This window comes from Aspergillus vadensis (genome assembly GCF_003184925.1).
Source record: "Aspergillus vadensis CBS 113365 unplaced genomic scaffold BO88scaffold_32, whole genome shotgun sequence".
Classification (NCBI taxonomy): Eukaryota; Fungi; Ascomycota; class Eurotiomycetes; order Eurotiales; family Aspergillaceae; genus Aspergillus; species Aspergillus vadensis.
Window position 1 is genome coordinate 312,268 of NW_020292070.1, and position 24,386 is coordinate 336,653.

At 52.0% G+C, this 24,386-nt stretch overlaps 10 protein-coding genes across 10 annotated transcripts; 5 read left to right on the top strand and 5 right to left on the bottom strand.

Moving 5' to 3' along the window:
* Positions 1-2,008: 2,008 nt before the first annotated feature.
* BO88DRAFT_408663 (histone H4) lies at positions 2,009-2,701 on the bottom strand. The gene is made up of 3 exons (XM_025707762.1): positions 2,617-2,701; positions 2,239-2,514; positions 2,009-2,179 (listed from the first exon to the last, which is right to left on the bottom strand). Exons 1-3 carry the CDS (start codon positions 2,624-2,626, stop codon positions 2,154-2,156), a joined length of 312 nt encoding a protein of 103 aa, XP_025558030.1. The 5' UTR covers positions 2,627-2,701; the 3' UTR covers positions 2,009-2,153.
* Positions 2,702-2,976: 275 nt separating this feature from the next.
* On the top strand, positions 2,977-4,041 carry hhtA (histone H3; the record flags this gene model as incomplete). The annotated part of the gene is made up of 3 exons (XM_025709188.1): positions 2,977-2,999; positions 3,470-3,693; positions 3,764-4,041. 3 exons carry the CDS (start codon positions 2,977-2,979, stop codon positions 4,039-4,041), a joined length of 525 nt encoding a protein of 174 aa, XP_025558031.1.
* Positions 4,042-8,654: 4,613 nt separating this feature from the next.
* Positions 8,655-9,367, bottom strand: BO88DRAFT_185671 (uncharacterized protein). The gene has a single exon (XM_025701785.1). It carries the CDS (start codon positions 9,162-9,164, stop codon positions 8,745-8,747), a length of 420 nt encoding a protein of 139 aa, XP_025558032.1. The 5' UTR covers positions 9,165-9,367; the 3' UTR covers positions 8,655-8,744.
* A 50-nt stretch (positions 9,368-9,417) lies between these two features.
* On the top strand, positions 9,418-11,339 carry BO88DRAFT_429844 (MFS transporter; the record flags this gene model as incomplete). Its single annotated transcript, XM_025709189.1, has 3 exons — positions 9,418-9,790; positions 9,845-10,099; positions 10,159-11,339. 3 exons carry the CDS (start codon positions 9,418-9,420, stop codon positions 11,337-11,339), a joined length of 1,809 nt encoding a protein of 602 aa, XP_025558033.1.
* Positions 11,340-12,257: 918 nt separating this feature from the next.
* BO88DRAFT_310225 (integral membrane protein, Mpv17/PMP22 family) lies at positions 12,258-13,165 on the top strand (the record flags this gene model as incomplete). Its single annotated transcript, XM_025702448.1, has 2 exons — positions 12,258-12,757; positions 12,823-13,165. Coding segments are annotated over 2 exons (843 nt in total), but the record flags the coding sequence as incomplete, so codon positions are not given.
* Positions 13,166-13,582: 417 nt separating this feature from the next.
* BO88DRAFT_408669 (exonuclease V) lies at positions 13,583-15,885 on the top strand. Its single transcript, XM_025707763.1, has 2 exons — positions 13,583-14,020; positions 14,115-15,885. The coding sequence occupies exons 1-2, from the start codon at positions 13,871-13,873 to the stop codon at positions 15,705-15,707; spliced, it is 1,743 nt and encodes a 580-aa protein (XP_025558035.1). The 5' UTR covers positions 13,583-13,870; the 3' UTR covers positions 15,708-15,885.
* BO88DRAFT_185685 (heme-dependent oxidative N-demethylase family protein) lies at positions 15,821-17,599 on the bottom strand. Its single transcript, XM_025701786.1, has 4 exons — positions 17,167-17,599; positions 17,005-17,107; positions 16,894-16,946; positions 15,821-16,824 (listed from the first exon to the last, which is right to left on the bottom strand). The coding sequence occupies exons 1-4, from the start codon at positions 17,360-17,362 to the stop codon at positions 15,935-15,937; spliced, it is 1,242 nt and encodes a 413-aa protein (XP_025558036.1). The 5' UTR covers positions 17,363-17,599; the 3' UTR covers positions 15,821-15,934.
* On the bottom strand, positions 17,600-19,871 carry BO88DRAFT_185714 (dolichyl-P-Man:Man(6)GlcNAc(2)-PP-dolichol alpha-1,2-mannosyltransferase). Its single transcript, XM_025701787.1, has 4 exons — positions 19,740-19,871; positions 19,002-19,674; positions 18,155-18,949; positions 17,600-18,100 (listed from the first exon to the last, which is right to left on the bottom strand). Exons 1-4 carry the CDS (start codon positions 19,814-19,816, stop codon positions 17,837-17,839), a joined length of 1,809 nt encoding a protein of 602 aa, XP_025558037.1. The 5' UTR covers positions 19,817-19,871; the 3' UTR covers positions 17,600-17,836.
* Positions 19,872-20,014: 143 nt separating this feature from the next.
* On the top strand, positions 20,015-22,424 carry BO88DRAFT_408671 (RNA-binding snoRNP assembly protein NAF1). Its single transcript, XM_025707764.1, has one exon. The coding sequence runs from the start codon at positions 20,091-20,093 to the stop codon at positions 22,068-22,070; it is 1,980 nt and encodes a 659-aa protein (XP_025558038.1). The 5' UTR covers positions 20,015-20,090; the 3' UTR covers positions 22,071-22,424.
* Positions 22,255-24,369, bottom strand: BO88DRAFT_408672 (U4/U6-U5 snRNP complex subunit PRP3). The gene has a single exon (XM_025707765.1). The coding sequence runs from the start codon at positions 24,229-24,231 to the stop codon at positions 22,462-22,464; it is 1,770 nt and encodes a 589-aa protein (XP_025558039.1). The 5' UTR covers positions 24,232-24,369; the 3' UTR covers positions 22,255-22,461.
* Between the last annotated feature and the right edge of the window lie 17 nt (positions 24,370-24,386).

A 24,386-nucleotide genomic window follows, 5' to 3' on the forward strand; every position in this document is an offset into this window, starting at 1 on the left:
AGGGTAGTGGGCCCACTTCCGGTTAGCTATGAGAAGAGTGCAGCCAGCCTATGGCTTGTTCCGAGCCATGACGCCAGGAAGTAGCATCAACATTAAAATTGCGTTAAGTTCGCATGGGCGTTTGTGGGGGGGTTCGTTCTCAGGCGTCATATCTATCCTACCGTTGTCTTGCTATCACGCATGGTGCCGGTTCCTTGGTCAAGGCTTGTAGAGTCATATGTTAGTTGTCTTTGGTTTGAGCACCCTGTATCCAACCATGCCCTCGGAGATGCCAGCGACACAGCGAGGTGCGTAGCAGCGTGTCTGTCTGTGACAGTTATCCCGCAGGTAAGCATTTGCAGCTACTGCATTCCGTTCTCTATAGCATTGGAGCTATGTCCGCTAGAGAATTCGTATTGTTTGGGGAATGTCCACAATCTGCATGGATTTCCTTGCACCGTAGCATATCACACGGCGGCATGTCTATCGCGTAATGATCATAGAATGGAATCCAACGCGAACAAGACGTGTCGTGACGCGCTGCTGTCCCCGTGACCGTGGTTCCTGTTCAGGTAAGCGGGTGTTGTTGGCCTGGGGCAGCAGCTGCATGGATGGTTTGATACCAGGGAAATAGAGGTGGTCGATCACGAGCAACAACGCGCGTTTTGTTTCTGATCTGCTATCTAATCCGGTTAACTATAGGCTTTAGAATAATTCTCTATAATTTTAATGTCAATATAATGCGTTATGGTTGCGACATCAACGATCTCAAATGGCCATCAACCGGAATTCATAGTATGAAGAGCTGCGGGTTTGAGTTGAACCCCCCTGTCGGTCGGGTCGGGGCGGGTTGGTCCCCGGGCTCGGGGTGTTTCGGTGTTTTTCGGGGGTTCAACCCGGAGCTGGGTTCAACTTATGAGGGAGCTCGATATACTGTACGTAGGTACTAGATCAGAGGGTTTGATCAAGGCGCTGGACTTGATGGTGTGATTTTTCTTGATATATACTAGAAGCGCTTTAAATTTACTACTCGAGCATATCTACTGGTGCTGATTTTCCTACGAATCTATCACTAAATGCCGTGGATGGTCTTAATTCGCTGGTATCATGCCGCCAGTGTCGATTATGGTTCATTGATCTTATGTGATGCCAGAGTGATCCTAATAATGATCCGGTGGGCATTAGATGGCTTAGTTAATTGATCCTGAATGGCTCGTCATGTACTTTGTGGTGTTGGTGTGATTATTTTACGTAGTGTTGATAATTCGATACTGGTGATCTATGGTGTTGGTTATATATATTGGCAGGGTAGCTCTATGTATCCGAGATGTGATAACCCTATAGATCACAACCACCGAGCAGCAATACTACGACTACACAATACAAAATAGTCAAAAGACATACACACAGAAAGTACAAGCAGATATAGGATCTAGATACCCTAAGAATCTCATATACTGCCATCAAACCGCTGCTTTCGTGATGACGATGAAGACGATAATGATGATATATGGATGCCTAAGGCACCAAACAGTAGCGGAACTACCGGAGAACGCGTAGCGCGTCGACTACCGATACACAACATGCGACTTCGCACAAGTTAACATGGTATTGATTGAAATGCTGTAGACTATGGTATAACAACTAAGATGCACTATACTACTTGACGCTCCTGTTAAGAAAGTAGTAATTTATGAACAACCCAAACGCTCGACTACGAGAATCACCTGGATACGAACAGCACGCGAGTCGCATCATAATCAAAATGCGTCACCCACATTGCGATAGAAAAGAAAATGCGAAGCTACAAACATACAATGGAAAGATGTGATCATTTTCGACCGTTCGTATTCATATCGGATCGCGTCAAGGTCGCACGATCCTCTTTAGCCTATGGCACCAGCCGAAGCGTAAAAGGCCGCTATGATACAGAAATTCAACCACGACCACCAGCAGACCAGTAGTGGACGCGTGTAATAGTAAATAAAATACGACAAAGCAAACCCAGACCCATGATACTTGTAATAAAAAGATCAAGAACACCCCAACGTCCCAGTCATACCATGAACCAACCCGAAAAAGCAACCCGTCGCGTCACTGCTGCGGAAGGACAACTGACGCGCCGACCGCGCAGGATGGCTAAAAAGAAACAAGCAGGAAAATAGAAAAGGTGTTTAACCACCGAAACCGTAGAGGGTACCTGAAAAGTTGTATGTTAGACGCGTTGGACATAACCAAGCCAGAACAGATAGTACTTACGGCCCTGTCTCTTAAGAGCGTAGACGACGTCGAGGGAGGTGACGGTCTTGCGCTTGGCGTGCTCAGTGTAGGTGACGGCGTCACGGATGACACCCTCAAGGAAGGTCTTGAGGACACCACGGGTCTCCTCGTAGATCATGGCAGAGATACGCTTGACACCACCACGACGAGCGAGACGACGGATAGCGGGCTTGGTGATACCCTGGATGTTGTCACGCAAGATCTTACGGTGACGCTTGGCGCCACCCTTGCCGAGACCCTTTCCACCCTTTCCACCTGTAGAGACGCGTCAAGTCAGTCACTGTTGGTCGCGGAATAGACAAATGGACGATCTGTCGAGATAGATAGATAGACCATGATGAGAAGTGATGAACTTACGGCCAGTCATTGTGAAGGTTGTCTTAAAGTAAACGGAAATAGAGTTGAATTAGAGTTGAGGGTGAAGGTGGTGGAGATAGTTAAGCGTTTTAGAGTGAGATGGATGTAAAGGGAAGAGGGCAGAGAGCATCCATGGGACGGGAGATATTTGTATAGCAGAAGGCGCGCCGCGGGGAGGGCGTTGGAATCACACGCTAGAGAGCGGATCGACCAATCAGAGTTCAGGATCCCGGCCAGCGGACTGATCTGGCGGCAACGTGACCGGGCAGGGATGATTCCGCTGGGATGAGACTGATTCCCACGGGAATGCTCCCAACCACCTAGATCAGCAGTCAGAGAGTGTCAGGGACATTCCTGTCGATGGCCATGAGCCTCTCCAGCAGGTTGATAGGATCACATTCCGGGCCTGAGGTTGGGATCAAGGTGAGGCAGGGGCAGCTTCTAGATCCGTGATCCTGGCTTCCTATTGGCTGGCGGGCACTAGGGCGCTCGCTTAGCGCTCCGAGCAGGCAGAACGGGGACTGACCGCCTTTGGGCACTTTTGATTTTCCCAGCGAAAAGTGAGTCCCGAAATCACGGCTTATGGTGTGCTGCTTTCCGAACACTTTTTCGATCAAAGGAACGGCACGCTAAGGCCCCCTCCCTTTGCTGGCAAACCCAGATCACCACCCACCCTTTCGCTTACTACAAATACCTCTCCCCACCCGCCTCCTCCATCCTTCTTCCATCTCCTCATCCCGTCCACCCTTATCTATCAACCTCCATCAATCTTTCATCCTCAACGTCATCTTTCCATCTCTAAAACAACTAAATCCATCAAACTTAATCCACTAAGATGGCCCGCACTAAGCAGACTGCCCGTAAGTGCAACCTCACTGTCCTTTCTCTTCGTGTCGCTTGACCGCGTCATGGTCGCGACACCCGTGTCTCACTTGAGGAACATCACCACTAACTATCATCTCAATATAGGTAAGTCCACTGGTGGCAAGGCTCCCCGTAAGCAGCTCGCCTCCAAGGCTGCCCGTAAGGCCGCTCCCTCCACCGGAGGTGTCAAGAAGCCTCACCGCTACAAGCCCGGTATGTATACACTCATCATCCCAAAGTGGCAAAGTGTCTAGTCGAACAGTCAACTAACAGTCTACCAAAGGTACCGTCGCTCTGCGTGAAATCCGTCGTTACCAGAAGAGCACTGAGCTCCTGATCCGCAAGCTGCCCTTCCAGCGTCTTGTTCGTGAAATTGCTCAGGACTTCAAGTCGGACCTCCGCTTCCAGTCTTCCGCCATCGGTGCTCTTCAGGAGTCCGTCGAGGCCTACCTCGTCTCCCTCTTCGAGGACACCAACCTGTGCGCCATCCACGCCAAGCGTGTCACCATCCAGTCCAAGGACATCCAGCTTGCCCGCCGTCTCCGTGGTGAGCGCTCTTAGATTTACTTCTAATGAGTCGGTTCTTTTTTCTGGTTGGGAAGGCGATAACGGGGTTTCTTTTTCTTTAATTTTCATGACTACTGGCGATACATGATGGGTTTGCGAATTTCAATGGGTTTCGGCACTGGGTTTTCGTTATTTCTTGCTGCGCAATAAATAGTAGCTGCCGATTCAGCGGCTGGGTGGAATTGATCATGGGGACGCATCCGAATATGTACATTAAAGAAAGCTTTTATTCGACGTGACTTCCTTCGGGAGCGCCACCGGATGGCATAGACGCGAAATGCAGTATCTATGAAACAATCCAACCCGGTTTGAGATCGCGATGTTGTACTCTTGTAGAACGCGTAGCATAGTGGCACGGTCGCAGCCTAGTGCTGCCTGCTGTGGGTGGTCGTACACTAACTACTCCCCGGTCGGCTACAGTACTACGGCAGATCTACGCTGCAGGGTTGATGGGCTTGAAAATTTACTTAGTAGTCAGCAGGAGGCACTACAGTGACTTGCTGCCAGGGCTTGCGTCCTTTCTACATAAAAGATTAAGTGTCTGAATGTGCGACCGTGTGATATTTCCAGCAATGTAACATCGGCGAAGGATACATCAATCTTGACGACCGTTTCCGTTACTTCCTGTACATACTCCGTATCATGATGTTGCAATGAAACGAAAATTGCACAATCATCTCGGGATACTAGACCATTGATTTTCATGGCTAACTGCAACATACCGAGTAAAAATTGGATGACGACAGCAAGAACAGCGGGTGATTGTGGCATTATTTGGTTCACAACCGAATACTGCCTGCGACTTACCGGTTCGCCACAGTAAGGGGGTTAGCGGGTGTCTCTGGGTTGGGGGGTATCGAGTGGGTGGTTCTAGCAACTCGCAAATTTGGGAGTATTCGGGTCATGGCAATAGAAATCGATGCGTAGTCTGAAGAATAATGAATTATGAGGTTAGATAATATTTCGTTTCAACTATTTAGATAATATTTCATTTCAACTACATGTTATCCCGACACAGACGTTTCGCGTCCATGGAGGTCGTAGAGTGGGCAGTGGGTGGGAGGCGGCCTTAGTACATTACGCGCCGCCGATGACAATCCCTGTTCAGAGCTTGAAAGGACTGGGGGATGGCCTGCAATTCAAGGAATGACAACGGGTATATGCAGTTGTCTTACAGAAAAGACGTGGGTGTCCTCCTTTCAGTTGGCTCTACGATGGCGTATCTCTCATATGGGAATTTTTTACAAAGGACTCCGTAGTCTTTGCATTGCTAGACCAAGATATCGTTCCCTACGTCCGAGCCCCAAGATCACAAGAGTAGAAGGCTTTGATCCCTATCAATGGCAATCTATTCTCTCGAATATTCTTCATTACGCTGGGGCGCTTAACAAGCGGCCAAAGTCGCCAATTCGCCACCACACTCACGGAATCCTGTCGGGATGGTTGGCCACCACATTAGTACCTCCGAGTCGCCAGCACCAGTATCCCTCCCATACAGCGCGACGATGACCACGGAATATTGGAACGGCAGCTATGCGAATAATATGCAAAATATTATATACGTGTGATCAATGATGTACTTGTTGAAGCTTCAGGCGAACAGTGATCATCGCCGAAGAATATAATTGGCAGGCCAGTGGACAGGTAGGTTGACTCCGGGCCGCCGGGTCGCAGCATCCCGTTTATCTGTAGATTCGTTGACTGGCTATCCTATATAATTCAATCTGGTACCATGGAAGAGAGGCTATTGTAATAGTATGGGTAATTCTGGGGTTGAGTATTGATTTGAATGATGATGTTGGATGATTGCGAGTTAATAGGAGAGTACTGGATGCTTGGTGTGGTCGACGCGGTCGTTATCATAGCGTCTAGTCATTCAAGTAAGTGGTTAGTGTATGTACCTTTGTGGAGGGAATAGGATAGACTTTTGATCTCGATGGTATAAAAGTGTCCATTGAAATTTCGATAATTCCATATTCTCTCCTTCGTCTTCCAGGATCACGATCAGTAGTCTGCAGATATGGAGTAGTAGTTCCGCATAGAAGACCATGACGTTTGCTCAGACGCATATCGGGCGGGGCGGCGGGGACGGACTTAACCCGCATCAATGGCAGGATAGTAGTAGCGTGTTTATGTAGTATGGCAATTCCTGAAGCGAATTATATGGATGTTGGGCGATAATGACATTTCAATGGTAATGAGGAGGAGATTGCTAATGCCATCCTCCCCTTCCTAAGGATCAGTGAAAGCTCAATACATAGTGGCGCCAAGTCATGGATTGTAATCGCTACTATACTCTTTAGTACTATCGGGCCCATCGCGACAATATATACAACCGGCGTCAGATCACTACAGTATTAGTACTAACGATAATGAAGAGACTAATTATTTTTCATTTACCCTACAATGAGAAACTACATAGATGTCACTAAGCCTGTCTGATAATTATGGCCTAAGGCATAGGTAGGGTCTCGGAGAAACCTGACATGGCGCACATACTGAGTTGTGCCGAGCCGGGGTAATATTCCCCTTGCATGAGGCACGCTGCTTATCCAGCAACACTCTTCTTGGTTGACGCCAACATCGATATTCTGACCACGAGTATTACTTGTGGGGGAAAATCACAACATCGTCTTGGACATACAGCACGTTTGTAACTAAGGAGCGTTTATGTTTTGCATTGGCAATGGGCCAAGTTAGCTGCTTGATAGTTACTCACACACTATGCCTATCTGTAGGTAAATCGGCACGTTCAGTGCACAATCGAGATCGCGATAACTTCTGTCTTCAGAACATGCTGAGACTCCGAGTCAGGATGTGATATAATATGTGCCCAGAATCCCCGACCTCCCCTCACAATAGAACGACTGCTCATAGGTAGCCTGGGTGATGGAATCGGTCTTTTATCGATGATCGACATATCCACCTGATCAACATTATTATTGTTGCCATGATTCATGGTCAAATTGCGGTGACTTGAATTTAGCCGTTCAATCAAACTCTTCAGCTGAGCAGCACGAAAACAACCCGTATCGAGATATCACCGGCTATGACCGACGCGCAATCGGATAATCCAAACTTTGAAATCGCGCTAGGCTAGTGATCGTCTACAACTAAAGTAACTTCATCCCTCAAAGCCAATGATATCGTGCTACCCAGGATATTGCACCTCCGCTGGCCCAACAAGCGATGCAGATACCCGATAAATTCTACGATAGGCCCAACAAAAGAAGTACGAGGTACATGCTGCAGAGAGAGACCAGGGTCGGAGTTTCATTCGGAGCACGGACAGCGTCTGCAACCAGGCTGCCTGAAAAAGCAACAAGACCACAGCATGAATGGATTGCAAGTGCGAGTGCCCGAAGTTTGATACATCACAATCAACACGGCGTGCGCGATCGGAGCCTGATTTAGCCCGTTGTCGGGATTGTCGCCATGTCCCACCTCGTAATCCATCGGACGAGAATGGAGGATCAAATATCGGTCAATGCAACCCAATATCAGAGCAATTAATACCTGTCGCAGATTCGTCCATATCACGTACGCTTATAACCAACATGCAGGTGCCTCTGGGGCTGATGCGGTTCGTGCATTCAGCCCATGACTTCGAATTAATCGTTCTCCGTAGTTCATCGGTCTCTTTTACCATTTATGCCAGACATTAGTAATCATTACTGAATGACTCGCATTGCGTGAGACAAGATTCATCAGCTCCTCAAAGCAAACCTTAAGGGAGTGGGTCAACGGAATGGCCGACAGATCGCTACCTCGGCAGACTTCTTGATATGAATCTTGATTGAGTGATCAGCAATATGAACTTAGTCTTCAAATCTAGATAATGCGGTGAATCGTGTCATCTGTGCCTGGCTATAGTGTCGGCACTACGATGTATAACGATGGAAAAGCTATGCAAGTTTGAAACGGTCAACTCTTGTTAGCAAGGATTTGTTATGACTCCTGTCTCAGGAGTCAATATCAGCACCACGATAAGTAGCACAATAATTATTGTTGACCGGCAGACTAGCTGGTGCCTAGCCTGTCACACACCCAGACAGTCACACGGTCCACGAATGACCCTGGGATCAGACGACGTCGGACATATCACCCAAACGAGCGGATGCGTTGACGCTGTGCAGATGAGTGCTGCATCGCTGGAATTATGCCGTCGGAATCCCTCCGCTAGCTGGGCCTGCCCGCCTTCCAATTCAGGCATGCGGTAGTCCACTAGGCCCGAGCAGGCTTAGTGATCCATGGATCATCTGCCTTCTAGAAGCCACACTAACCACAAAAAGGCCAATATGCGACCGTGCATAAAATCTTTGCTTATCAACTTTTGGTTTGTTTGTGTGGGCGGTGAAAACAGACAGAGACATGAAGACAGAAGTCAACCGCCACTAATCTTGGTGATCGGCATCTTGCAGCTCCAACACTGGGCTTTCCTGTCCACTCTGAACAACTCTTGCTCGGCAATTTTTACCGGAACTCAATCTGACCTACACTCGGGCATGACCCCGTAGCTATCAGTCTTCATCGCAGCAAGCACTGTTATGTTACGTGGCCTGGAAACAGGGAGTCTAGAAGGTGTCTTTCGCGATATCGTCTATCTCTCTGGACCTCGGTAAGTTTCGCCCCTCGACAAAAGACAGCTCGAGAAACTTCCTACCCAACAGTGGTGACGCCCCACTATCGGACCTGAACTAATCGAGAAACGAAATTGCGAAAGAAATTAGCCCGAATGACTCCTGCCACGAGGTCCGCAGATTCGCCCATGGATCCTCAGCCGCCTGGGCTGGTTCGGTCCACCTCAGCCGAGCCCGATCACTCTCGAAGCCTTTAACACGGCCTCCACCTCGAGCTAATGCGGTGCATAAGTCCGGTCTAATATGCAGACATCGGCTGCATGGCCCCTTTTCCGTCTCGGGTGGGCTGTGCTTCCCTGGGTCGAAGGGCCTTTTGCGCACCTCGTCTCCGTCCGCCCTGATTGAAACCGGTGCTGATCCCGAGGCTAAATGCAAACGATTAGTCGTAAGTGACGCCGCTTGGCGCTCGATGGGGGTGGGAAGGAAACAGAAATTTCGTGGACCCCGTTTGATTTGTATATATAACCAGGGGTCCATCCTCGATACCCCCTACGGAGGAGACTTTTGCAACCTTGTTTTAAGGTAGTGATCAGCCTGGTTATCTTGATCTGACGTCTCCGGCCGTTGAGATCATCCCCCTACTACATCCAGACCAGCATCTTACCACGACATATTTCTCGACGCCCAATTACACCTCGGCTCTCCCGCTTGTTTACTAAACACCGCAACCATTTCACCATCACTCGTACTCATCCCCCCGCATATCGCAAGCAAACTTCGGCCCTCCCATATGGCAACCGAAAAGGGGGATAGCGGGCCCTCAGTGATTGAGGCGCCTGAAAGTCGCACCATCCCGTTCTGGCGTCTACTCACCGACCAGGGTGTGGTAACCCAGGAGATCATCGATCACCACTATCCTGGCTCTGGCACGGATGAGGATCCCTATGCGGTAACATGGCTTCCTAATGATCCTCGCAATCCGATGCAGTTCAGCGCGGCCAAGAAATGGTCTTTCACTATGGTGATGGCCCTCGCAACCCTGGCTGTTGCCCTGGTCTCGTCCGGATACACTGGTGGTGTCCTTGAGATTGAAGAACAATTTGGAATTGGCACAGAAGTTGCAACGCTCGGTGTTTCCCTCTTCGTCCTCGGTTTCGCAGTTGGTATGTCTTTCATATACCTGTGCAGCCCTCCACATACAGCTAACAAGTAACTAGGTCCCTTGCTATGGGCCCCTCTTAGTGAGATGTTTGGCCGGCAAATCATCTTCTTCTTTACGTACATGGCTCTTACTGCCTTCAGCGCAGGCAGTGCCGGCTCGCAAAACACATGGACCATGATCATTCTCCGCTTCTTCGCTGGTTCCTTTGGGTCGTCTCCCATGACCAATGCAGGTGGTGTTATTGCCGATATGTTTGCTGCCAAGGACCGTGGTATTGCCACGAGTCTGTTCGCTGCGGCGCCTTTCCTCGGTAGGCTCCATTCCTGATCTCTCAACTCTCTTCGCCCGCAGCTAACATAAGCACTACAGGTCCCGTTCTTGGCCCCATCATTGGCGGATTCCTGGGAATGAATGCGGGATGGAGATGGGTGATGGGCTTTCTCGGTGCCTTCTCTGGATTCGTCTGGATTATTGGTTCTCTCACCGTTCCTGAGACTTATGCGCCAGTGCTTCTTCGTCGCCGCGCCGAGAGACTGAGCAAGCTCACTGGTAAGGTGTACCGGAGCAAGCTGGACATTGACCAGGGCAAGACGACAATCAAACAAGCATTCAAAACCGCCCTGTCCCGTCCTTGGATCTTGTTGTTCCGTGAGCCAATTGTGTTCCTGCTGTCTCTTTACATTGCCATTGTCTACGGTACCCTGTACATGTTGTTTGACGCCTACCCCATTGTCTTCCAGGAGTACCGTGGCTGGAACCAGGGAGTTGGCAGTCTGCCTTTCTTGGGTATCATGGTTGGCATGCTTGCTGCTGTCGCCTACAACATCTGGGATAACAAGCGCTATGTCCGGGCACAGGAGGCGCACGGTGGTTTTGCCCCCCCGGAGGCCCGTCTACCCCCCTGCATGGTGGCCTCTATTGCTGTCCCGATCGGTCTCTTCTGGTTCGCATGGACAGACGCTCCGTCCGTTCACTGGATGGCCAGTATCGCTGCCGGTGCTCCATTCGGGTTTGGCCTGGTTTTGGTGTTCCTGAGCAACCTGTCATACCTGATTGACACGTACACGATCTTTGCCGCGTCCGTCCTGGCGGCCAACTCTGTCATGCGGTCTATTTTCGGTGCTGTGTTCCCCCTGTTCACCACCTACATGTACGAGAACCTCGGTATCCACTGGGCCACCTGTGTCCCGGCTTTCTTGGCCCTTGCCTGTGTGCCGTTCCCCTTCCTCTTCTACAAGTACGGCCCTGCTATCCGCACTCGTTGCAAGTACGCCGCCGAGTCCGACGCCTTCATGCGCAAGATGCTGGAACAGCTCACAAAGAAGCCCGTTCCCGAGGAGGAGGTTATGGCGGAAGAGAAATTCGACCGTACTGAGGCCCCGGCTCCTGGCGTAGAGGCTGACGACTCCGACTCTAGCACTGAAGCGCACATGCCTGAGGCCCACCGCACTCAGAGCAAGGCTTCGGTTCGGACGGCGAAGCAGTCGCTTTACGAGGGCAACCCCTACGATATCGACCGGGTGCACACCCGCGAGTCGTTCAAGCAATGAGTCTATCTCCATCTGCGGGACTCGACTCAACCATACATTTACTACCGACCTTGTGAATAATCTTTAGTACTTATTACACTCTCCACACCTACACCCTCGACATGTCCATATATTTGTGGACTGTCAACCCTCGATGCGAATGATGGCAAGAAGAAAAAGTCTGTGAATTCTTAGATGACTTGCATGGTGATATACCCAGTTTGATGTTTGCTTTGGCATTTCAGTTCGCATTAGCATGATAGATGGCGGTGATTTTTTATTGAACGCATACGGGTCATACAGCCCTACCAGTGATATAATGACATAATTGCAATATATACTCTATATACTATGAATGATATTGTTCTATTATAAGCCTGTCAGCAATTAGTAGTCAACAAAAGTTAAGCCTCCCCGGATAAGAGACTCCGGGACGATCGCTATCTCCGACCGATCGGAGGGAGATAATCTCTCCCCGATCCTCGGCTACCGCGGGCTTATGCGCTGCCGACCCTGATAGCCTTTGAAACTTTTTTCTCCAAGGCAGTTTTAAACTACGTATCTCGTTAATCTGTCATTTTTCTTCCTTTTATTTTCCATGTCTGCCTGAATCTATCCTTCAAGTGATACATCTCATCGGGCTTCTCGCTGGCTGGTGGCTAACGCGGCAAAAACGTGGCTGCTCTGCTTCCGGTCTGACTATTTACTTATCGCCTTGCGCCCGTCGAGTCATTAACTTATTCTCCCTGGGGGAAGTCTGTCAGCAGGACAATCCACAACTCGCCTTTTCTTCGCAATCCCAACTTCTCCCAAACACTCCCTCCCTTCTAAACATATTCGCCCATATCGCAGCACTCTATATACATTATTATCTCCTCCCTAGCGACATCAACACCCGCCAAAATGAACAGCCACGTCCTCATCCGCCGAATACAACCACTTCGGTCCCTCCGGCGCCAACCACCACGAAGAAACGTTTCCTCGACCCCCCGCAACACAGAACCTCATCATAACTCCGTCCCTGAGAAACCCCATGCTCCAGCGACCAACCCACAGCCGGCTCCCACAGTGCCTGGCCCGGTCGCATCGACCACCGCCCCCGCCCCCGCCCCCGGATCGGTATCCGCATCGCTAGCATTTATCCAGAGAATCCAGGCTGGCCCCGTTGGACGAGTGGCGCGAGCGTATGCGCGCGTGCAGGAGAGACGACCCTACCGGACGCAAGTGATCAGTACGATTGTGGTGTATCTGTGTGGTGATCTGGGTGCGCAGTTGTTGTTTCCGCCGGATAATGGTTCATCCCGGGAGGAGCAGACGGGTGATCAGAAGGAAGAAGCAGGGAGTAACAGTGGAGGAGGAGTTGGAGGAGGGTATGATCCGTGGCGGACGGTGCGGCATCTGACGGTGGGAGTGGGAAGTGCGATTCCGACGTATAAATGGTGAGTGTTGCAGTGTATGGTGAGATATGTATTAGATGTGATGGCTAATTCATGGGCGGAATTAGGTTCATGTTCCTGCACCACAACTTCAACTACTCGTCCAAGTTCCTCTCCATCCTGACCAAGGTCTGCGTGCAGCAGGCGGTGTTTACTCCCGTGTTCAATACCTATTTCTTCGGTCTGCAGTCGTTGATGACGGGCAAGTCGTTGGAGGAGACCTTCGAACGGCTCAAGGTCGCTTTGCCGACGAGTATTTCGAATAGCGTGAAGCTGTGGCCGGCCGTTACGGCGTTCAGCTTCATGTATGTGGGGCCTCAGTTCCGGAGTATCTTTTCCGGTGTCATTGCTGTTGGGTGGCAGACGTATTTGAGTTGGTTGAATCAGAAGGCGGCGCGCAAGGTCGAGGCAGAGAGGACGGCGTCGGTGGAGGTGGCTGCTGGAGCTGGTGTTGGTGCGGTGGCTATGAAGGCATAATTGCCATTCATTCTTGATTTTCCTTTGTGTGATTTGATTCAACTTTTTGATATCCCTGCGATGTATTGGCGGAATTGGTTTGGATATAGATATAGACTCTTTCGGTTATGGATTAGCCGGCAACTTGTTTAGAAGAGTGAGCAGTACATAGATAGATTTGAATAGAGATCATTAGCAGAGAAACCATATTCCAAAAAAATTGAGACATGACAACGATAATAAGAGAAGAAAGAATACATAATATTAAAATAAAACATGACCTGATCATCATAATCATATGACGTGAGAGGATCCGAGCGCCCAGACCCGAACTTTGGATCTCGTCGCGACTCTTCCTTCTCGAAGCCATCATCTTCCACCACACGCGGCATGATTCCCTCCCTCGCATTGCAGGCATGTCCTGCCCTCCACCAGCAGCATCTCTTGTAATCCCCGGCGCCTTCAATGACAGCGACGACAGCAGCAGCAGCAACACCACAGATTACGGCTCCGACTTCTCCCCGGAAGAAGACGCGCTGCTGACCGACCTGCTCGCCAAGATTGCCCCGGATCGCCACGCGACCCCCCCAGCAGAAGAAGCAAACGCAGATCCACCTTCATCTCAGATCGCACCTGTCGTTCAAGACATCGAAGACCAGTATGCGGATCCCTCAGGCAGCAGGGTACCTAAGGTCCTGGGGCGCGAGAAGCCTACATGGCCGCAGCGGAATTGGACGAATCGGCCGGGTGGCGGCAGCGCTGGCGCAAGATCAGCGGCGATTCCAGGCTACTACGGTCGTGCCGCGTCTGGTTAGTAGTTTCCCTTATCTCTTTTTTATGTTTATTGTATTGGTCGTGGTGAAGAGATGGGACAGAGTGGCTGACGGTGAAACTTCCCTCGAAGCGTTTAGTTGAGCATCCGAATTCGACAGAAGGGCGCGAAAGAGATCGCGAACGCGAGGCAGCTCGTCATCAGGAACGGATAGAGAGGGAGAATAACAACAACAACAGCAGTAGCGACAGCAATAATGACAATGCTGAGGTGGATACAAGGTCACCTGTGGAACGATTCCGACGACCTCCGATGAAAGCCTTTTCAGTCACGGATCTGATCTCGCCGGCGTGGTGTGAGCTACAGTATTGGTATACGCTGACCAAGTTTGGGCGCAAGCCGAGGACAGCGGCGATGAAGTTGGGAAGTAAAATCCATAAGACGCTTGAGGATGAAATCTACACGACGGTTCCGGTGGATATCACTACTAAGGAGGATGCGCTGGCTTTGCGGATTTGGAATATCATCCAGGGTCTGCGCATGCTGCGGGAGTTTGGGATCACTCGGGAGTTGGAGGTCTGGGGATTAGTGGATGGCGAGCTGGTTACGGGCGTGATTGATCAGCTTTCTTATGATTGTCCTGACCCCGAGCTGGAGGCCACCGCTGCGACGTATTATGCTGATGTCGAGGCGTCAAGGGCTATCCTGCCTGAGTATCAGATGTCGTTGTCGGATTACTTGCTCTCTCCGACTGGGGGTGGGAGGCTTCTGTCGGAGGTGTATGGGCAGGATGATACACCCGCGAAGGCAGATGGTTTGGATATGGACATGGACATGAACATGGCCAACAGCAGCCAGGAAACCGATAATTTCCCACACCAGCCCCGGATCTACCTCACCGATGTCAAAACACGCGGCAGCGGCTCCGTCCCAACCGTCAAGAGCTCCTCATTCCGACCAACTCTCCTCCAGCTCCAACTCTACTACCACATGCTCAACCGCCTCGTTCTCAGCGACGACGTAACCATCGACCTCCTCGCCTCGCGATACAACCTGGACCCCAACCGCCCCTTCACTGACGCCTTCATCAACGAAGTCGGCGGTCTGAACGACCAATTCTTTGACGCCATGTCCTCCCAGGAATTCGACCCCGACTATATCCCCACCCCACAAGACGCCATCGAGCATCCCCAGCGCCACCTCCACTCTTCCCAACCTCAACCCGAATCACACTCTTCCTCCCAATCCTCCGGCCAAGACTCCACCACCATCCTCTCCACCCACAACACCCTCACCACCCTCTGGACCCTCATGAAATCCCACCTCCGGCTCACCTTCCTCCCCTCTCCACCAACAGCATCCCCCTCCATCCCCTCCGAATTTCAACCCCGCAGTCTAGACCCCTACCCCACCATTCTCTCTCCGCTGCTCACAGCGCGATATATCTCCTCGAAGCCGAGTGCGGATCTCCAACCGCCCCGGGTGCTCGGGAGTAGGTCGTTCCTATTCGATCCGACGTCCATGTCGTCGTATGTGGCGGATCAGATGCATTGGTGGCGCGGAGAGAGGGATCCGCGCGGCGTGGAGGTTATGGAGGCGTGGAAGTGTCGGATTTGTGATTTCAAGGATGACTGTGAGTGGAGGAAGGAGAGGGAGTGGTTGTTTGCGAATAGGAGGATGGGGAGGAAGAGTAAGGTTGAGGGGGGTGTGGAGGTTGGTGTTTGATTAGTATATACTACTACTATATGTGTGTGTGATTTTAAGGGGTGTTGGTTGGTTGGCGTTATGGATAGGAGGGAATAGAAAAGAGGGATGGTGTTGGTGCTGTGATATACTACTTTATATAAACAGTCTTAGAGACGATGCTAATGAAGATTGGATGAATGTTATATGCTCATGGATAGTATATCAAGGATATCGACAAGAACCAAAAAGACCGACAGCACCCTAATTCAAAGAGGATACTTCCTCACCTCATCCTCCAACTCAACCCTCAACCCCCTATCCAGCTGTTCCCGATGCTTCCTATCCAAAAACTCCAACAACACATCCCCATACCTCTCCCTTCCCTTATAAACCGCGACATCATCACCCCAACTCCTCACCGCAGAAGCCAACCTGCCCGGAACATACTCCTCCTCCGCAATGCCCGTAATGGGTTCAAAATACGTCCTAATCGTAAACACCACGCCTCCCGACCTCGGCAACCGTCGTAGACTCTGCCTCTCAGACCGGAACCAGTGATTCTCAATGGCCTTGTTCTTCTGCGCCGTGCTCCACGATACCTCCTCCGCGTCCTCGGACCCGATACTATGCGACCAGGGTAAGCTGTCATCGACTTGGATGAAGTAATTGTTCCGGAGAACAGGGTCTTCGGGTTTCAAGCGGCGGAAGAAATTCATCATTCCCTTTTCGAGTTTCTCGGTGTATTGCGGGACGGAGCCCGAGGTGTGGATTTCGGAGAGTCGCATGCCGTATTTGTCGGAGAGGCGCCAGAAGCCGGCGAGGAGGACGGCACCCGCTAGGAGGTAGTATTCGCCGTCGGGTCGTTCGATCATGATGGCGAGGTCGTCTTGGATGAGGCGCGCGGCGATGGTCATGGGGTCTTCGGGGAGGGGGCGTTGGGTTATGTTGAAGGTTTCGTGCGTGATGAGGTTGGTTAGGCCTGTTGGGGTCTTTTGGAACATGGTTGGGTAGCGTTCGGGGAGGTAGGAGGTTAGCTCTTCGAGGAGCTCGATGGCTGCGTCCCATGCTTCCGGGGCGGTTTTGCAGCATTTGTCGCCGCGTTCGGCGATGCGACGGGCCTTGTCGGCGTGATATTTGAGGTAGTGGTTGTCGAGTTCTAGTGAGATTGATGGCGTAGGGTTAGTATGTGGAGGTGGAGGGGAGTGGGATAGGAGATGGATCTCACCAATCCATTCATCCCATTTCATGCTGCGCAGGCCCATCGTGACGAAGTACTTGCTGTGTGGATGGTCGGATTAATTGCTGGCTGTAGATGTGCACTTGGTGGATCACTTACGGTCCATATCGAAATGGTCGATAGGGAATGGGCTTGGTCGTGTGTACATCCCAGTCGGGATACGGTGATGCTGGCGGCCGTTTAAAGTCCGATGGGATCCATTCTACATTACTGGCATCAGTTACATAGACCTGTCTTTGGGGGTTGCTGGAAGTAGTTCACCTCCCGGTTTCCTGGTAACTGCGACCGACTTCTTCTCGAGATCTGGGGTGGATGATCGGGGCACAACTGGCTTGGATGTTGTCGTCCACCAGTGGAACGCTCGGGTGATAAGCCATACGCCGATACTGGTTACCGCACTGATCAGGGCGATATCGTAGATGGGAGATTGGCCAAAATGGAGCGATTCAGGAAACATGATGACTGAAAATGGTTCACGGTGGTCGGAAGCAGGTCTGTGCTGCCACCATGGCGGAGATAGTCCCGGGATGCCGGGGGATATGATATATGATATATACGACGAAGTTAAGAGAGAGGATGGAACCAGCTATGCAGATGATGCGCAAGGTGCAAGCGCACCAATGCAGAAGGGCGCTGGGTGGGTTGCCGGAAGGGTTAATGCGATGCGAGAATGAACTCCAGCCAGAAGCTGTGGGTTTGAGATAACAGCCAGCGGGATTGATTGACGCTGCATTACCTGCAAACATTCTTATCATCCGAGGATATCTTTCCCCAATCCGGCAAGGCCACCACACCGCCAGCCAAGCTCCTTCGAGCGTCGGCTGCAGCATGACTTCTTCTCCTCTGCAGGCGCGCATCCACCATACGAACAAGGGTAACCGGGGGAGATATCTATGTACAGTAGCTTGAACCCCACGTTTCCATAGCCAACCTATGCAGCGTTTGTTGTGACGTCGCCGCGTCTCCGCAGCAGACAGTACTCGCCCCATTTCCGCCGAAGAGGCTCTGGGGTGATTGGCAAATCCGGAGTCCAGATCAGCCGCCCCAGAAGACCCGTCTGGGATGCGTCCAGGAAGCTATGGCACGCTAGCTGCTCCCACTGCGTGTCCTCGTGAATGTAATCCGGCTCCAGCTCGGTGGCCTTTCGGCTCGGGAACTCCGAGTCTACCAGGAAGGAACATTGCGAGAGGTCGGTCTAAGCAGAAGATAAGCATGCGAGAGAGAGAGGAAGGAAAAACCGAGAACTTACGTATTTTCCGAGATCTTCTTCATTGCGATCGTTCATGCCCGTAGGAATCCGCGACGTCCCTTCAAAGAGCGCAGAGAAGTCCGCAGCCTCGGGAAACTCACCCGGAAGCAGTCCTCGGAATTCGCTGCGAACAAATTTGGCCCGCAGGTCGCTGGGGAGGAAGAAGGACGAGGGAAACCGGTACCACTCCTTGCCAAAACACACCGTATCGCCTGGTTGGGCGACTCCAGGCTGTGCCAACGGTTCGAATACCTTCAGCGGAGCATTGTAGGCGCTCATGATCCCGACAATCCGCAGGAGGCCAGAATTGAGGGCCATGAGGATTATTGACATGATCACTGCCAGCTTGATCTTCGGTAACATACTCCCAGCTGACACATTGGGGTTACTGGAGCCAACGAACGACAGAATCAAGTGGAAGGCGATGGACGCATTGAGCGCGAGGAATGGATATGCCGGGAACATGAACCGCTCTTCCTTATGCGGCTGAGCAGTGAAAATGGCGAACCACATGTAGAACGGGGTGATAAGCGTCACGGTTCTGAGCAAGGTCTGCACACTAGTCGCCTTGGGGCGGAAGAGCGCCTGAAGGGCAAGCAGCGGCGCAGCGGCCATAGCGAATGCAAACCAGATGTTAAAGTTGAGCAGCAAGTTCCGGATATAGAAGGTCCAAGGCTCAACCCCGAAGATCTCGGGACCTCTGCCCTCTCCGCCAAAAACGTTGTACGCAACGATGTTCCAGGGTACAATGACAAGTTTACGCAGGAAAGCGTAGTCTACAGCAATTTCAAGAGCCTGGAAGAGTTAGCCAAAACGCAAGATGGGGAGGCCACCCAGGAAGTCATACCAGGATTAGCAGACACCTCATCGCGCCATCCAGAACGCTTAGGACCATCCCTCGCATGTTTGACGACAACAAACCGATGACCACCTCCTCCAGTAGAAGAGGAAGCACGAGAGCCCCAGCAAACGGCCAGCCGACAATCGCCCCGAGCCCGAACCACATGATTCCCTGCGCCGTTTTCTGACCACCTCGCCAATCCAAGAACGCCGTCAGACCCAGCATCGACATATACATGGTGAAGCTAGATGGTAGGAAGGCGGTTGACGCATGGAACATGCCCGGGGTGAATGCGACGACCAGGAGGAAGAGAAGGCCGATGCGGGGGCTCAAGGTGCGACAGATGGCGGAGTAGAGACGGGTCTCGCAAGCAGCGCACACCGGCGCAAGGAAGCATCTGATCGCATAGAACTCTGCAGACTTGCTGCTGAGAGCAAACGATCCGATTTTGCCCACCAGAGCATGAGTAGAGACATACAGCCAGCTTCGGATCGAGTACACCGGGGAGTATTCCCACGTCTGAAGCCCATATCCATGGTTGAGATAATGTGTTGGTTCCCAGAAGTTAAAGACTTCGTCACAATCCTGTATCGGCGCGTAGAGGGCTGAAATCACATTGGTGATGATGCAAAGGTAGAGTGCGATGTTCAATGGTAGGTAAAATGGCGGCGGCGGCGGCCTTTAGAATAGCACGACTTGTTAGCAGTTGCGGATGGAAGATGCCAGCTGGAGGAATACTCATACCGTTGTTTGGTGCGCGGAGTAGGCGCTGGCCCCTGCAGTCCAGAAGGGGCCTCGCCTGTCCTCCGAGCAGGTGCCATTCTAGCTTCTTCTAGGAATGATTCACAGATGATGAATCCTCCTTTTGTCGTACTTGTGCTTGACGCCGTCGAATTAACGCGGTCGGAAAGAGAGCCCGGAATGAGTCCCGCGAGGCGGAAGAAGCGAGCAGCGCCGCTTATCGATAAGCGGCACCACGGCAACCCGCTTCTCCAGAACGAAAAAAAGTTCCCGTCGCAGTTTCATCACTCTTCATTCCACCTTTTTCGCTTGTTTTTGGGGTGACTATCCTTTGTGGTTCTTGGAGATTTCAATATGAGTGATAAACAGCCCCCTGCTCAGCCTCTGGGCTCTTCAGAAGTCCCCAATGAGGGTCCTCCTGTCAAGAGACCCTGCACCATCGATACGCCACCCATTGCCTTGACGCCAGCGGACGATGGAAGCGACTTTTACAATACTCCCTTGGCTGTCGGGACACCTGCGGACAGTAGCGCTGTCAAGGACCAGGTTGATGGCGTCCAGAATCCGACCAGTGAGCCGGATGCCGCTTCACAAATCCATCCCCCCATTCCGGGTTTGAACCTGGTCAATGACAACGTCAAAGATCTGCAGCAACCACAGACGACCACAAATGCGGCCAGCGAGCAGAGGGATGCTGTCTCTACCAACCAGTCTGCTCCCGTACAGGCTGAGCCCGAGAAGATGGAGGAAACTAAGGCGGAGCCCGCTACCGATGCTATGGATGTGGATGCCAATGAGAAGCAGGAGACCCAACAACCAGCGGAGGCACCTGCCACCAATGGCGCTGAAGCTGCCCAGGAAGAAGAAGAAGACGACGAGCACCCCGAGTGGGAAATCGATTCCTCTCCCTACGAATCCTCATCCGACGACTCCTCCACAGACTCTTCCGATGACAGCGACGACGACGAAGACTACCCCATCCTGAGCCCCGAAGAACAAGCACGGATATTGATGCAGGCCGAACTTGGCTCTGACGACGAAGGCGATGGAAAAGGCAAAACTGGCGGTCATCTGAGAACAGCGAACGAAATGCCCGAAGAAGCACCTCCCATCCCTGATGTTACCATCACGCCCGAGATGAAAATTGTGCATCTGGGTCAGGTGGAGGCGATTGTCGAGAACACGCTCCTCATTACTGCCAACACCAGCGGCGAATACCAAGTGCTCGAAGCCGGCTCGCTACTCTGTCTGGAGAACCGCAGTGTCGCCGGTGTGGTCTCCGAGACTCTCGGAAGGGTCGAGAACCCTCTGTATGCCGTTCGGTACCCGACCGCGGCCGCCATCACCGAGCGTGGCCTGTCCAAGGGCACACATGTCTACTATGTCGAGGAACACTCCACCTTCGTCTTCACTCAACCCCTCAAGGGCCTGAAGGGAAGCGATGCCTCCAACTTCCACGACGAAGAGATCGCCGAGGACGAAGTCGAATTCTCCGACGACGAAGCTGAAGCAGAGTACAAGCGCAAGCTCAAGCAGAAGCGCCAGGAAAAGAAGGACTCTCGGAACGAAAACGGTCCAGCAAGAGGCAGAAGAAATCCCCCAGGACCCTCCAAGCTCGGCCAAAGCGAACTGAACTACGACGACAACCCCGTTGACGACGGCTACACTCCGCTAGCCCGGCCGAAGAACCTGCACGAAATGATGCGCCAACAGGAAGCTCCCGTTGAAGCCGACGGCCACTCCGGCCCCAGCAGGAATAACTCCGGCATCCGCGGTGGTGGCCGTGGCCGTGGCCGAGGATATGATCGTGGAGGTCGCGGAGGTGGTGGCCGCGGTGGCCGTCCCTCCCACGAGTCGGCTCCTCACCATCAAGATCGTCAACAGTCATACTACCAGCCCCAAGCGCAGGCCTCTCATCAGTCTCAACCTCAACCTCAACCCCACGCCTACCCTCAAGCAGCGTACCCCACAAACCCGCAAGGCGCGTACGCTCTCCCTCAGCAGTTCCCTCCCTTCGGAGCCTTCCAGCCGCAACAACCCCAGGCGTACGGACAAGGTGCCATGCCAACAGCACCATTCAATTTCCAGATGCCCTTCCAACAGGCCTATCAACAACCGAACCCGTACCAGCAGCTTCCTGGTAACGTACACATCAACCCCTTGTTCCTGGCTGCCCTTCAGCAACAGCAACAACAGCAGCAGCAACAACAAATACCGGGACAACAACAACCCCAACAACCGACGATGAATTTCGATCAAGTGAAAGCACAATTGGATCTTCTGCGGCAATTAAGTAACAACCAGAACCAGAACCAGGGGCCTCCTCGTTCGTGATTTGTGATGATATGATTGATTGATCTATATATTGCTATATGCGTTCCCTTTTGGAAATGGATCGTGGCTATTAGTATTCTCTTTCCTTTTGTTTAGTTATCCGGGTTCGGTTGCATTTTTGGAGCTACTAACTGGGCATCGTTTTTTAATTCGGTTCCGGATGGGTAATCAAAAAGTTTCATCTAGTTCTGCACTATTGCTTCACGCTTCTTTAGAACTTCCAATATTATCATGGTCGGATGTATGGCGTACAATGTACTGACATACGATACTAATGTCTCTGGATATAATGTGTGGGAAGTCTTTCTGGGTTGGTTTATGATACAGAAGAGTAAATTGTAATTAGAAAGCGTGATAATGCTATGCCATGCCATGTCATGTGTGATCGAGCTCACGACTCGTTCTGTTTGGCACTCTTCGCCAATACCCAGAAATTCTCCAGCTTCGCGCGGGCCAAGACATCCTTAGCTTGGGAATCCGTTTCACACACTCGCGCACCCAGCCATTTCCGGAACGCGCGGGCTTTGACCTGACCTTCCCAGACAAGTTCGCAGGTATTGTGACTGAGGTCTTTCAGTTCCCCGGTTTGCTCGTCTTCAGCTGCTAGCCAGGCCGCTTGGGCCTCGCGGTTGCCCTCGCGCACCGCGTTCGGGCCAGCGTTCTCGGTCCAGTCAATCCGGTTCATCATAAGCTTTCTGTAGTTGTTGATAGAGTGGGAGCCTCCCTCGACAATCACGAGGTTGAAGCGAGGGTGCATGACGCATACTCCTGTGAGAGCGTTCTGTTCTGCATTCTTGCTGATTTTGAAGCGGTTCCGCCCGTTGGCGAGGCTGTCGATTCGATAAACGGTCATTTGAATACCCTTCTCCGCGTCGGCCTCCTGTTGCCGGGCAAGCTTCTCTCGGCGTTCTTCTTTGGTGAGTTTGCGCTCCGCGTTCGCAGTCTCGTGCTTCTCACGACGTTCTGCGATTTCCCGGTTCACGCGTGCCTCCACAGCCGTGGGATCCTTGACGGCCTGTTCACCCAAGACTCGCATCAGGTTCGATTTCTTGACCTTTGGTGGAGGTGCTGGCTCGAGACCTAGTCGGATCTTTGCCTGTTGTTCCTTCAGATCTGCCATGCGGCGCTGGCGACGGATCTTAGCCTGTTCCTTTGGCGTGAGATACATAGGCTTCTGTGCTGGTAGTAGCTTTTCCTGCGGAGGGTCGAGAAGAACTGGGTGTTGTACGTATTGCGTGATAATCGAGTCAGGTGTGTCGATTTTGAGGTTTTGTTCATTTTCGATGCCAGAATAGTCTTCGCCGTTCACCAGACCTTCGTCCCACCATTCGATTGCGGGAGGGGCTGGCACCAGAAAAGCCTTTTCAACATCCAAGTCTTCATCAATACCCGCCTGCCGTGCTCTTTCCGCAATCCGCTTCTTCATAGCCTCCAACTGAGCCTGCCGACGGAGAGCGGCGGCCTGCTGTATGTATTTGCCCTTCTGGTTGAAAATGAGCTGTCGCGTTTGTCGGGGCTTCGCTACTGTTGCTTTCGGACCAAGGTTCGGATCAAAGTATGGGTTATTCTTGATTTCCTCTATAGACGGCCCCGATAGATCAAGTCCGGCTCGATCTGGCCTCCCCGCGGTAGCTGGCGATTCTGTACGTCGGCTCTTGTTTTGGGAAGTCTGACGTCCTTTCGCACCCCGGAACTCGAGTGTATCGGAGAGCAAAGCGGGGTGGAGACCAACATCCAGACCACCTCGAGCTCGCGACGAGCCATCGTCTTCATCTTCGAATGGAGGAGGTTGAGGCGTCGGCGTAGGGGCGGGTCGTTGCGGAGGAGCAGCGTTGGCGCGACTGGTCGCTGCTGCCACTCTAGCTTTCATTTGCTCCAATCTCGACATGGCTGGACTGGCGGCAGGAGGCGTAGGGCTGGCACTTGATGCAGCCGGTGTAGGCGATGGCGATATACCCTTTGCCGCTTGAAGTCTGGCACGCACCGCTTCTGCTTTTGCTCTAGCTTCGGCCACCATTTTCTCAATATCAACCTTGCCCGCGGCAGGTGCGCCTTGGGCAGGCATTGGGGATCCATGATTGGAACGAGGTCTTTTCTGAGTGTTGTTGTCTTGGTCCTCGGGGTGAGGCCGCTTCAGCATGTTGCCTGATATGTCCGCCATGATCGGAGAGACAAATAGATGCTCCACTCACCCACGGGGATCAGCAGAGCGACCGGAAGACTAGCGATGGGATCGAAGTGAGATGGTCGAAGAAAGGCAGCTCAATAAGCAAGATCTGGGGCCGGTCGCGAAAAGACGTCAACAATCGAGACAAG

Coding starts and splice junctions, on each gene's coding strand:
- BO88DRAFT_408663 (XM_025707762.1), bottom strand. Junction 2,180..2,238: donor CGCTCTTAAGAGACAGGGCC/GTAAGTACTATC, acceptor ACAACTTTTCAG/GTACCCTCTACGGTTTCGGT.
- BO88DRAFT_185671 (XM_025701785.1), bottom strand. CDS start 9,164: ATGGACCCCTGGTTATATATACAAATCAAACGGGGTCCACGAAATTTC.
- BO88DRAFT_408669 (XM_025707763.1), top strand. CDS start 13,871: ATGCGGATCCCTCAGGCAGCAGGGTACCTAAGGTCCTGGGGCGCGAGA. Junction 14,021..14,114: donor CTACGGTCGTGCCGCGTCTG/GTTAGTAGTTTC, acceptor CTTCCCTCGAAG/CGTTTAGTTGAGCATCCGAA.
- BO88DRAFT_185685 (XM_025701786.1), bottom strand. CDS start 17,362: ATGTTTCCTGAATCGCTCCATTTTGGCCAATCTCCCATCTACGATATC. Junction 16,947..17,004: donor CGACCATTTCGATATGGACC/GTAAGTGATCCA, acceptor CCATCCACACAG/CAAGTACTTCGTCACGATGG. Junction 16,825..16,893: donor GAAATGGGATGAATGGATTG/GTGAGATCCATC, acceptor CAATCTCACTAG/AACTCGACAACCACTACCTC.
- BO88DRAFT_185714 (XM_025701787.1), bottom strand. CDS start 19,816: ATGGCACCTGCTCGGAGGACAGGCGAGGCCCCTTCTGGACTGCAGGGG. Junction 19,675..19,739: donor ACTCCGCGCACCAAACAACG/GTATGAGTATTC, acceptor GCTATTCTAAAG/GCCGCCGCCGCCGCCATTTT. Junction 18,950..19,001: donor TGAGGTGTCTGCTAATCCTG/GTATGACTTCCT, acceptor TAACTCTTCCAG/GCTCTTGAAATTGCTGTAGA.
- BO88DRAFT_408671 (XM_025707764.1), top strand. CDS start 20,091: ATGAGTGATAAACAGCCCCCTGCTCAGCCTCTGGGCTCTTCAGAAGTC.
- BO88DRAFT_408672 (XM_025707765.1), bottom strand. CDS start 24,231: ATGGCGGACATATCAGGCAACATGCTGAAGCGGCCTCACCCCGAGGAC.